Source organism: Emys orbicularis, chromosome 8 (genome assembly GCF_028017835.1).
Source record: "Emys orbicularis isolate rEmyOrb1 chromosome 8, rEmyOrb1.hap1, whole genome shotgun sequence".
Lineage (NCBI taxonomy): Eukaryota > Metazoa > Chordata > Testudines > Emydidae > Emys > Emys orbicularis.
Window position 1 is genome coordinate 109,167,836 of NC_088690.1, and position 12,659 is coordinate 109,180,494.

Consider the following 12,659-nt stretch of genomic DNA (forward strand, 5'->3'; position numbering starts at 1 on the left):
TTTCCCTGGTATTAAAAATGTGTGGTCTCCCTTCTGCAAATTGCAAATGTATTCAGAAGAGTTTTGTTGCTGTGCAAATGTGGTCCCTGGTTTCCATTAAGTGGTGTCTCTCTCAGCTCAAAGAATGGCAATTTTGACCAAAGGGATTTCAGGTCAGATTGATATAAATGAGATACATGATGTCTGAAAGAACAGCTACTCCCACATCCGCGAGGGATTTAAAGATAGCCCGGACAAAGCAGTAATATATAATATAGAGGAGCGGTGCAGGGAGCAGACTACTTTAATTCACTCTTTTTCCATCTCTGATTTCTGCGATTAGTGAAGTGTGGCTTTTGTTTGTTTTTTCCCTAGCTGGAGCAATGGAGTGTGGAGTTTTGTTTGCCAAATTGTATTAGCCCACAATGACTTCTAGAAAGCATGGCTGCTGGATCCATTTACTCATGCAAACCCAGACACAGGATGGAATGGATGCTGACATGTGTCATCACCGTGTCTGTCATTTAAAGGCTATATCTCCATTACCATAGTCCAGGCCAGATTTCAGGGCAGTGAGAGAGGATGTTAAAGAGACACACTGCAGAGAGAAAAGGCTGAGCTTACAGGAGGGAGGCAGTGTTTCTGATAGGTAACCCCGTCCTTGCCAGCCTGGCTGCGTAAAACAGCATTATGGTTTCCTTCCTGCCTGAGAGATGGGTTTGACTAAAAAGGAAAGAGAGTACAAGCAATTTGAGGAGGGAGCATCATTATTAAAATCCCTTTTAAAAACAGAATCTTCCCTTTAAAATTATATTAAAATGTTTGAATGCAGTAAATAGATTCCTGCTTGAGCAATCTATCTGTCTGTCTCCAGATCCTAGAGTAATTTGGCAATCTGACTGGAGAGAGAATGCAGTAGATTCATAGATTATAAAGCCAGAAAGGACTGTTATGATCACCGAGTTTGATCTCCTGCATAACACAGGGCAAAGAACCTCACATGCTGAACTCTGCATCAAACCCATAATTTCTGTTTGAGCTATAGCATATCTTTGAGCAAGCTATCCAGTCTTGATTTACAGACTCCAAGTGATGGAGAATTCCCCTTGTCCCATGGCTGAATTAAAATGCAGATTGTTCAGATGAGCCCAGTTTATCAAGCAATCCAGATCAGTCTATACAACTGACATGTGCCATGACTATTTACTACTCCACCAATTTTCAGATCATCTGTAAATTTTACCAGAAATGATTTTATGTGTTCTGCCAGATGACTGACAAAATTATTGAACAGCATTGGGCCAATGAGCAATGACCCTGAGGGTCTCCAGTAGAAACATTCTCATTGGCTAATGATTTCCCATATACAGTTAATTTTTCTGATCTAATAGTTAACCAGTTGTTAATCTATTTAGTTATGTGCTACACTGATTTTGTATAGTGGTTTTTATAGAAAGTCATGCAGAACTAAGTCAAATGCCTTACTGAAGTCTAATTATACTATGTCAATGCAGTTTTCTTTATCAACCAAACTTGTGATCTCATACGAAAAAAAAGATGCTTGTTTGACAAGACCTATTTTCCATAAAATCATGCTGGTTGTCATTAGTTATGGTACCACTCTTTAATTCACTACTCATTGCATCCCATAGCAGCCTTTCCATGATTTTGCCCGGGATTTATGTCAGCATCTAGTTACCCATGTCATCCCATTTACCCCTTTTAAATATGCGTATGACATTAGCTTTTTTCCAGTGCTCTGGAACTTTTCTACTGCTCCAAGATTTGTTAAAAATCAACATTCATGTTTCAAAGAGTGTCTTGGCCCATACTTTTAATACTCTTACAAGTACTCGGACAGGGTAATACAAATTATCCTGTTCTGCAGATTTAAAAATGTTTAATTTAATAGTTGCTGTTTAATGTCCTCCCTAGTTACTGATGGAAAAGAAAGTATTTCATTATGACTGTAAGATATGAATTACATCATCCTGTTTCTTTCCAAATGGGCTTAGTACAGGAGTAACTGGGTGAAATGTAATAGCCTGTGATATACAGGAGATCAGACTAGATTACCTGATGGTCCTTCTAGCCTTAAATTCCATGAACCTAGGACTCAAATACAGAAGAGAAACATTTATTAAATATTTCTGCCTTTTCTGCACATGACTGATCATTTTACCGTCCTTATCTAGCATTGGACATATATCATTGCTAGGATTTCACTTGTTCCTGATATATGTAAAGAATTCCATCTGAGGTAGGTACTACCCTACCCAGGAATTTAAAGTTTCCTATTGTTTGTTGCTGTGTTTTGCTATTTTTTTTTTATCTGAAAGAAAATGAAAATTAAAGAAAATGTTACTCTGCAAACATTATTTTTCAGCCGCAGTGCTAGTTTTGTTTCACTCAAGCCTGTTTCTTGACCCATATAACAAGGAAATAGTGAGAGAAGCACTCTCCCGTTTTGACACTGAGCTTCCCAGGAAACAGGTGTAAGAGCTGGTATTGTTCAGCAGTCGCTGATACGGTGTTAAACCACATACCACCCTTCTGGCCTATATCACCGAATTGTATCTTCTACTCCTTCATCCTGATTCCCCTCACCCTTCACTTTTGTCTTTAGATCCCTCTCTGGCCGCATAGTTGGTGGTGTCTGGTGGTTTTTCACCTTGATCATCATCTCTTCCTACACGGCTAACCTGGCTGCCTTCCTGACAGTGGAACGGATGGTGTCCCCCATAGAGAGTGCAGAAGACTTAGCCAAGCAGACAGAGATTGCCTACGGGACCCTGGAAGCTGGGTCAACTAAAGAATTTTTTAGGGTAAGAGAAAATGGTTAAGACTTTCATATACAAAACAAAAATATCGTGTTAGTCTTTGTGCCATTCCATGGAAACTTCAGATCATGTTGTTTGCTGAATACTGTAAATAACCTAGAAACATACAGTAATTACATGCTTCTGCACATTACTGAGTAATTACACTTAGCGGTTCCAAAAGTAATTACCCTGTGACTTGCAACTCAAGTTTACAGAATAATAAGTCTTTGGTTTGCCCTGTAATCAAATGGAACCACTTACCATATATAAATACGCTGCCATTATGTATGGCAGAAACATACATAGCAGAGCCAGAAAAGATTATGTTGGTTATCTAGTCTACCTCCTTCATTTTGCTTCCTACAACATTCCCATTAATGTCTCCTCAAACATCTGCAGGGATGGAGACGTTACCACTTCCCTTGGGAGTCTATTCTGCCATATAATTGCTCTTATTGTTAAGCACATTTCCCTAACATCTAGTCTGAACATTTCCACCCTCCTTGCCTTAGCTTCTCATCCTACCATCGTTGGCATCTAAATACTTTCCTTGTTTCCAAGTATATTGGTGTACTCAAAGTACAGTATTTATAGGCTGTGATAACCCCTCCCCCCTCCACCTCCTGTGAATTCTCCTTTCTAGTAGAGGGTATGCTCTCCCTCCACACCAGGGACTCTGTGGAGAATTCTGCTTGCTGAAAATGGCACCTCCCATTGTTCCCCCTAGGGAGATATAGTCCCATGCAGCTCTTTCATCTTGCTCATACCTAACAGAAACAATCCAGCCCTGGGTGAATGACACTCATTGCTAGATTGTTCTTATCCTGAAATTACTTGAAGCAAATGGCCCAGAGGGCTTGCCGGGTATTTGAGCTCTTTGACCCAAAGTCACTCATTAAACTATTTCTAACACAGCTGGCCTTCCTTAACTAATACAAACCATAGGTACATGCTCAAGCCAACTCTGAGTCTCCACTGGTACACAAGCCTCTGCTTCCAGTCTAATACATGCTGGGCTTGTGTTGCCCCATGCAGCGATCTAAAATCGCCGTGTTTGAGAAGATGTGGACGTACATGAAATCAGCGGAACCCTCCGTTTTTGTGAGGACCACAGAAGAGGGGATGATCCGGGTGAGGAAGTCGAAAGGGAAGTACGCCTACCTCCTGGAGTCCACCATGAATGAGTATATAGAGCAGCGCAAGCCATGTGACACCATGAAGGTGGGAGGTAACTTGGATTCCAAAGGCTATGGCATTGCAACACCGAAGGGGTCTGCACTGAGGTAAGTAGCCTGGATTTGCTTTTCCTTGCCATGCAGCCCAATAAATCAATGCGTCCACACAGTTCAATCTCCATTGCCATATTAATCATGACAGCAGGGGGTGTAAATCCTCAGCATGAGGCCATTAAACTACATGACTCCTGCTCAACAGTGATGGGAGTGACTAATTCTTCAAACCCTGCATATGGAAATTGGCCTCCGACTGGTCCATTCGTTATGAATGTGGCTGCAGTGCATAAGGGATTTTGCTGCATCGTAACCATTGATTAATAGAGCATTATTTTGAAGGGAGGCTCATCCTGTGGCGTGTGAAATGCCCATCTTTGCAATGTATGGGATGGCCCTGGTTTGGATCCATGCTTAGAGAGATTCTTGTGGTAACAGTATTTTTGTGTGTGTGTGAAAAGAAATGCTAACACGTGAGGACAACATGAAAAATGAAGCGTTCTCATCCTTGCTAAAAACAACAATTAATTACAAGAGTTCAGAGCAGATGCTGAGTTTAGGGCTCTTGACATCTTCCAGGAGGTACAAGCCCCACATTTCTGAACCCAAAACAGCAATTGCCAAAGGCTTGTAACAAAACACCATCACAGATATTTTTGAAGGCTTTTAAAAAAAAAAAAAAAAAACCCTTAAAAGGCACAAAATCTCGATCTTTAGTACGGTTACAAATACAAAAGAATATGGGAAGAAGATTATTATGGAGGCAACATTTTCACACGAGTGCTTACATTTTGCTACCTAAATCTATGCACCAGGATAAGTGCTTTTGTATCTTTAGGATGTAGGGAAAGAAGGGGTTGTTTTGGTTTTGTTGGGGATATTGTTTTAATTAAAGAGGTTTTTCTTCCCTCCTTTTTTAACATTAGAAATGCAGGCCTTTTCTGCCCTGAAAGACTCTATGGACAGCTGGAAGTCTAGTAGGTTTATGACATCAGAAAACTTTAAAAAAAAAAAAAAAAAACCTCATTAAAGGAGGGTAGAAGTGATTGTCTTTTTTTTTCCAAACTGTTTAAAATACTTTTCAATTCATTTTATTAACACTTGGAAGGAAAGATATCTTTGGCCTTGTCTGTATTGAGATGTAGCCATTGCTGTCCAGTAATTGGTGTAGCTGTGCTGTAGCAAACCTCCATGTAGAGGTAAGAAAAGCTGTGATTTGCACCATTTGAACTTATCCGACTTTCAAGCAGGGAGAAACCTGAACCGGTGCAAATCATGGCTTTCTGTGTATCTACAGTTGGAATTAGCACCAAAGCAGCTATGCTAGTTGCTGGCCTGTGATGGCTGAACAGGGGCTAATCTAAAGCATAGATAAGATCTCACTCATGGATTCAACCCTGTCCCCCCTTCAGTTAAGGACAGAGCCAGCTCCCAGTCTACAGGTGTATGTCCTCCATCAAAAATCAAGGAAGGACAAGACTTAACATTACTGCTATTTTTAAGGTAAAAAAGCCAAGCAAAAGAAAAACCTGATGGAGAGGTGTAGGAAAGCAACGTACAAAAGGATCAGTTAGGTAGAGAATAATTTTCACTTTCAAAACTCGGTGAGGCATTAAACATAATAGACCAAATCCTGAGGTGCCACTGACTTCAATGGGAGTTTTGCCTAAGTGAAAACTGAGTGAGGAACTCGGGATCTGTCCTGATGGAAAGCAAAATAAGCTTCAAGTGATTAGAATGCCGCTGGCAGCTCCACCTTTTGTCAGAATAGAATGCAGAAGAACTAGATGATAGAAAAGGATTTTAAAAGCCTGATGGGTCTGAGGCCCACCTGTGTCCCATCAAACTTCAGGATTTCATCAACTCGGGTGCATCCTGAACAGCTTCCTTATTCTTTTATTGGCCTTGCAACTTATGTATTGGGATGCCACTTTCTTTCCAAAATGCTATAAATCCTAAAACCATCTACAGTAACTGTCACAAAATCTTACCCTCCTGCCCGCAGTCTGCAAAATTGTACCCCTCTTTGGGTCACACTTTCGGTTAAGGTTCCATTTATAAAGGGTTTTTAAATGATCACGAGGTGTTTATAAGCATGTCACAGACACGAGTTGTATGTGTTGCAGATGGTTTAAAGCATATCAGAGAATGCGTTAAAGATGGTGATAAGACATGGAGATAAGCAATCTATTGACCTATGGGACTCCATTGCAATTGATTAATCATTTATTAAAACAGCTATTGATCAGTAAATAACCCTTTATAAATGGAGCCTTAATAGTGACTGATACTTGTTCACTGACTATAAACGGGGAGGATTTTAAACTGGGGTTCTAGGTCACTAGCACCCCGCAGACTATTTTTTAGTGACGATCTGGTTGGTTTTATGGGGCCTGGTCCCACTGTCATCCATGGGCACTGAACCAGGGCCATGGTTTCCAGCTATTACACCTTTCAGCTTTAAAAATGCATTCAACACTTTCCTGATATTACTTTTCCCCGTCAGCAAGTCTGTAGCTGCCCCGAGAGATGTGGCTAGTTTGTGAATGGAGAGCAGGTGGTCCTTAAGACAATCTTTCTATCAATATGTTGTCCAGGCTATGAAATTCTTTGGGTCTCTCCAAACTAATGTGTATGCGCTATCACAGCTTCAGGGCTTTTGCCAGCATACTCTCGCCGATATTTATTTTCCATCTTGCAAATATGGAAATTAAGAGGCAGGACTAATGTGCAAAAACCAGTCTGTCCTGCAATGTTCAGGATGTAAGGAAGCCATTAGTAATGCTTTTAACAACAACAACAAAAAACAACCCACCAGCAAAACTACAAGAGGAGAATGCAAAAGAATCAGCTCAATCCAGCTAATCCATATATCTCTTTGCTGGGCAGGAGAATACAACATTTCTGCCATTTCTTTTTTGCATCATAACCTCTGTTAACTGCATGTGGAAGCAATTCCCAAACCAGTCTAAGAGCAAAGGAGGAATGCTTGATTTTTCCATTTGACCTGTTGGTGTTTCTTTGAAACAGGGTGCTGTCAATTTTCTGTCCCATTATGTTTGTTTTGTTTTATTGTTGTTTTATTTGTCAAGCTTTCGGTATTTTCTTTACAGTCATCATATGATGTCTGTCTTCACCGTAGGAACAGAATGCACTGAGCAAGGTGACACTCAGACACCCAGGGAACAAATCCTACTTCTGTTAGTCTTAAAGGTGCCACAGGACCCTCTGTTGCTTTTTACTGGCTCAGGGAATTTAAGGGCCCTGATCTTGTTTCCTTTCAAGTCAACAGGAATTTCACCATTGGCTTCAATGGGAGCAAGATCTGCTTCACAAGAAGGAAGTTTTCTTGTTGTTTCCCGAGATACTATGGGCATATCATGTATGCTATCAATAATTAAAGCTGTTTATTTGTCATGGCAAAAAATGAGAAAAGTCATTTTAGTTTAACCCCCAAAAAAGAAAATTCATAATACGTGTGAGTGGGACTACTACTGTATTTCCAGTTTGCGTTAATAACTTTAAAACATATAAAAGTAGCAACCACATCTAGGACATACAACCCACAGCCACCGTGTTCTGTCTTGATAAAGGATGTTATACATTCCTAAAGACATGGGGTCTGAGTCGTCGCTAGATTATGCCAACATCTTTATACAAAGTAAAGGGACTCTCTGCTGAAACACAGCTCGTTGGTACAGAAAGACATTTTAATACACTGCAAAGAGCTGGACTGATATCAGCTTCAACTATTTCATAATATTTAACCAGTGGTTAAAATCATTTAAAAGCTCAGGTTATTCACCTGTACTCCACTACACTGGACATACACAGAGACATATTTGTAAACATTCATTAGGGGCAAAAGGGGGATTTGCTTACCAGCCAGTCCCCAGTGTGAGAAATGAAGATCTCTAACTTCATATTTACACATCAACCATTGGTTCTGGCTTGCATCATAGTCCACATTTCTCCTAAGTTTAATATGTGTTACACCAGAAAGCACTTGAGTCAGTATGTTTGGTAATATCTAAATTCTCTCCATAATAATGATTTCATCTCTTATGAAATCCTAGCTATCAGGCATTGTAGCCCTTTTTTCTTTCGTCCAAAGTTGATTCCTTCGCTTTATGTGTTTTGAGGGCTAGGTGATTGAATTTTAGATCAGATTTAATCTTTTCCTTCTTTATTTCTGCATAGAAGCCATAAGAGAACAGATAAAATGTTCTTTTTCAGTGGTGAAAGTGATATTGAGAGCCTGCTCTTTCTCCCACTGAAGTTAGTAGGAGTTTTGACCTTGACTTTAATGGGAGCAGGGTTGGAAACCTAGACACACAACCTTCATCCTATATCACATGCACACCTCCCTCCCCATCCATCAGCTCAGTGTCAGATATGTTGGGCTGCCGGGGGTTAGTGGAAGAGCGCTCCCCTCCCCCAACTCCCCCAGATTAACCTGGCTTTGGTCATCATTCAGTAATGAATGGGTAAATTTGGTGCTTTGGGGAAACAAAACAATAATGCAAAGCCAAATTGTCCAAAATAGATTAAAGTCGATAAAAAACCACCCACAATATGAGTCTCTAATTCACATTTTAAAAAGAAACAGCAATGTTTTAGGAATAGGACTGCTCTTGTTTTGGAATTGGCTTCCTGGCCTTTCAGCAAAGTTCTCCAGAGGCACTATAAACGTGTGTGTCAGCTTTTCCAAATCCCATAAACTAATAAAAATGTTCCCTGTCAAAAGTCCACCTAAAATGACACATTTCAGAGAAAATAAGTAGCAGGCAGCTAAATCTTTCCTCAAGGACCCTGTCACTGTGAAATATCAGAGGCTTCCTATACTCCTTGTGAACTGGAGAGAGAACCAATTACTTTAAATGAAACCTCTTAGGAAAAAATAAATAAAATGTATAACACATGACACAAAATATCATCTGAGTGATTTTTACATTCAGGGGCTCTACAGAGGATTTACTGTGTTAATATCATATGCCTGTATAGGAATTACATACTCTTTCAGATCATCCGATAGCTACATCTTCTGCAAATGGTTCATCAGAGATTGCTGTGCTAATTAACTTCCATTCTGCTTTAGAAGACAGAAATAATCATGTGTGTTACTTGATTATTCATTACTTTTGCATACAGTTTACCATGTATAGTATCAGAGGGGTAGCCATGTTAGTCTGGATCTGTAAAAAGCAACAGAGAGTCCTGTGGCACCTTTAAGACTATCAGATGTATTGGAGCATAAGCTTTGCGTCTGACGAAGTGGGTATTCACCCACGAAAGCTTATGCTCCAATACATCTGTTAGTCTTAAAGGTGCCACAGGACTCTCTGTTGCTTTTTACCATGTACAGTCACTGTCACTGCATTTAACTTATAACTTAGGGTAGATCTACCCTGCAAAAACAAAAAGGTGTGTTCTTAACTTTAACTCAGGTTAAAAGAGCAATGGAAACATGGCAACTTAGCTTTTAACTCAGGTTAGCAGCTTGAATTCAACCCCAGGCTGCCCTATAGGCTTTAGCCTAGTTGCTGTGTCTTCACCTGCTATTTTAACCTGAGTTAACTATCCCGAGTTAAGAACACACCTTGGGTTTTTCGGGGCGGGGGGAGAGGGTTGGGCAGTGTAGGCATGCCCTAACTTACACAAGTAGAGTGAATCACCAGACACCTTTCCCCAGAGAGCCCAGATATTTTACTGGCTTTTCAGCATTTGCTGTACAGAGTCCATCAGAGTCAAAAAACTAAAATGATACAAAATTACCATGGCACACATTAAATTCAAAACTGGCTAACTGATAAGTCTCAAACTGTAACTGTAAACTGGGAGTTGCCATCGAGCAGGTCTGTTTCCAGTGGGCCTCAAAGGGATCTGTTCTCGGTCCTATGCTGTTTAACATTTTATCGGTGACCTGGAAGAAAATATAAAATCGTCACTGATCAAGTTTGCAGATGACACAAAAATTGGGGGAGTGGTAAATAATGAAAAGATCAGGTCACTGATTCAGAGTGATCTGGATTGCTTGGTAAAATGCGCACAAGCAAACAATATGCATTTTAATACGACTAAATGTAAATGTATCCATCTAGGAACAAAGAATGCAGGCCATGCTTTCAGGATGGGGGACTCTGTCCTGGGAAGCAGTGACTCTGAAAAAGATTTGGGGTGCATGTTGGAAAATCTGCTCCCAATATGACTCTGTGGCCAAAAGAGCTAATGCGATCCTGGGATGCGTAAACAGGGGGATCTCAACTAGGAGCAGAGAGGTTATTTTACTCCTGTATTTGGCACTGGAGTGACTGCTGCTGGAATAATGCATCCAGTTCTGGTGTCCACAATTCAAGGAGAATGATGATAAATTGGAGAGGGTTCAGAGCCGAGCCATGAGAATAGTCAAAGAATTAGAAATCCTGCCTGATAGTGACAGAGGCAAGGACTCAATCTATCTAGCTCAACAAAGAGATGGTTCAGGGTGACTTGATATCAGTTTATAAGTACCTGCAAGGAGAACAAATATTTAATAATGAGCTCTTCAGTCTAGCAGACAAAGGTCTAACACAATCCAATGGCTGGAAGTTTAAGCTAAGCAAATTCAGACTGGAAATAAGGTATAATTCACGTTAACAGTGAAAGTAATTAACCATTGGAACAATTTACCAAGGATCATGGCGGATTCTCGATCACTGACCATTTTTAAATCAAGACTGGATGTTTTTCTAAAAGATCTGCTCTAGGAATTATTTTGGGGAAGTTCTATGGCCTGAGATACCCAGAAGGTCAGACTAGTTGATCATAATGAGCCCTTCTGGGGTATAGATTCATAGAATCTATGAATCTATAAGGCTATTTATTGTTTGAGGTGTCAACACTCCATCTCTTCCAAGCTCTCATGATTGTTTCTCACTCTGCCTGTCCTCTTTCCTATATCTGATGTGAGGTCTACACGGTGTTGTGTCTGACAACCAGTGCCCAGACACAAACTTTGCTCATCAGTGAAATCTTCTCAACCTATGGCTGCACTCACCAAGCCAAATTATGCCCTCAGATGCTTACCCCTGAAGTCAGCGAGTGTCGTGTGAACGCATCTGAGGGCAGAATATGGCACGGTGCGTGATTGGCACGCTACTCAAGACTTCAAACCCAGATTGCTCTTCCAGGTGAACTAAAGGAAAGCACCTACCCACCAGCCAGACCAGTAGGATCTATGCCAAGGTTTTTTCCATCAGCTGGGAGATGCTTGTACAAGACATTATATATATATATATTATAAACAGGGAACACACTAAGGATACCATTGAGCATACACTACCATTCATAGCCCACTGAAACAACCAAAAGGGAGAAGGGAAAGGCTCTGGAAAGAATTCACATCGTAAACTAAGGAAAGGGCCCTTAGCCCTGACATACTGGAAGCCCTGGAGCCCACATGAGTGAGGCTAATTCACAATGGGCCCCAATGCAATGACTCTGCCAGCTCTTCAGCTGGGTAAATAGGTACCACAACTTCAGCAGAGCTACGCTGGTTTATGCCAGCTGTGGATCTGCCCCTCAGTTTTCATACGGTCCTGAAGTGTCTGACGTGTATCTCAATCACCTGTTAATTTGAACATGTTACGGTTCTTCTTGAATTGACTAAATGTTTTTCTTTGTGTTTACTTAATGAGAAATGATTGCTAATCATGTTGTTTTTATATGTCTTTTGTGACGTGAGAATCACTCAAGAGGAATGGGCGAGCCAGACTCCCCTCCCCCACTCCAAAAGGTTCCCCAAACCTGCACCATGGCTATATCCCTACAAATGACAGTATCGTTGTTCTTGCATTTAATTTTTTTTTTTTTTTTTTAAAGCTATGTGGGTGCTTAGAAATATCTCTTTACATTTACACACCAATTTGGCTGCTGCAGAAGAAAGTATAAAATGTGGACTGCTATTCCCCAAAGCAAATCATCTCTTGGGCGTAGTTCTCTGCAGTATCTTAGGTGTAGAGATCCCGGGGAATTATTTTCTGATTGCAAGGGAGTGAAGCTTGTGGGGGAAGGCTGGATCGGGGGCGCTGGTTCACCAATCCCTTGTCACGTGACTTGACAAGTGTTCTCCGCCTGTTACTCATCGAGTGTTATCTATTCATTTTAAAGAAACCCAGTAAACCTGGCAGTGTTAAAACTGAACGAGCAGGGGCTTTTGGACAAATTGAAAAACAAATGGTGGTACGACAAGGGCGAGTGCGGCACCGGGGGAGGTGACTCCAAGGTCAGCCCCAGTAAGAACAAACTAGTGGGTATAAACAGCATGGATAGTAACCAGCAACCGCGCTGCCAACACCCCTTGCACTCCAGCGCCTGGGGAGAGCAAACGGAATCAAACAGAGACACACTGCCGTCCTGTAGTTCTGTAATGACCATGCATTCTGATTGCTAAACCAAAAGAGAAACAAGAAAGAGTTCTGTGGGGCTAGATCCGAGCATGCAGAAGCTCACACCTGCACAGCCACTGGGGTAGCCTCTTCCCGCAGCAGAGGGGAGAGAAAGCACTTTGTTGTGTTGGGGCTTCTTGAAGGCAGCTCCCCTCCTTGTCCCCTAAAGGCCCTGCTGAATTCTCTAGGGGCCCGGGTACGTG

At 41.1% G+C, this 12,659-nt stretch overlaps 1 protein-coding gene across 1 annotated transcript in view; it reads left to right on the forward strand.

The window, feature by feature from the left end:
• GRIA1 (glutamate ionotropic receptor AMPA type subunit 1) overlaps nucleotides 1-12,659 on the forward strand; it is a 162,245-nt gene that overhangs the window by 138,098 nt on the left and 11,488 nt on the right. Inside the window, exons 12-14 of the mRNA XM_065409147.1 lie at nucleotides 2,606-2,804; nucleotides 3,837-4,084; nucleotides 12,179-12,293. Coding sequence (XP_065265219.1) covers nucleotides 2,606-2,804; nucleotides 3,837-4,084; nucleotides 12,179-12,293 — 562 coding nt within the window. The remainder of the gene's footprint in view (nucleotides 1-2,605; nucleotides 2,805-3,836; nucleotides 4,085-12,178; nucleotides 12,294-12,659) is intronic.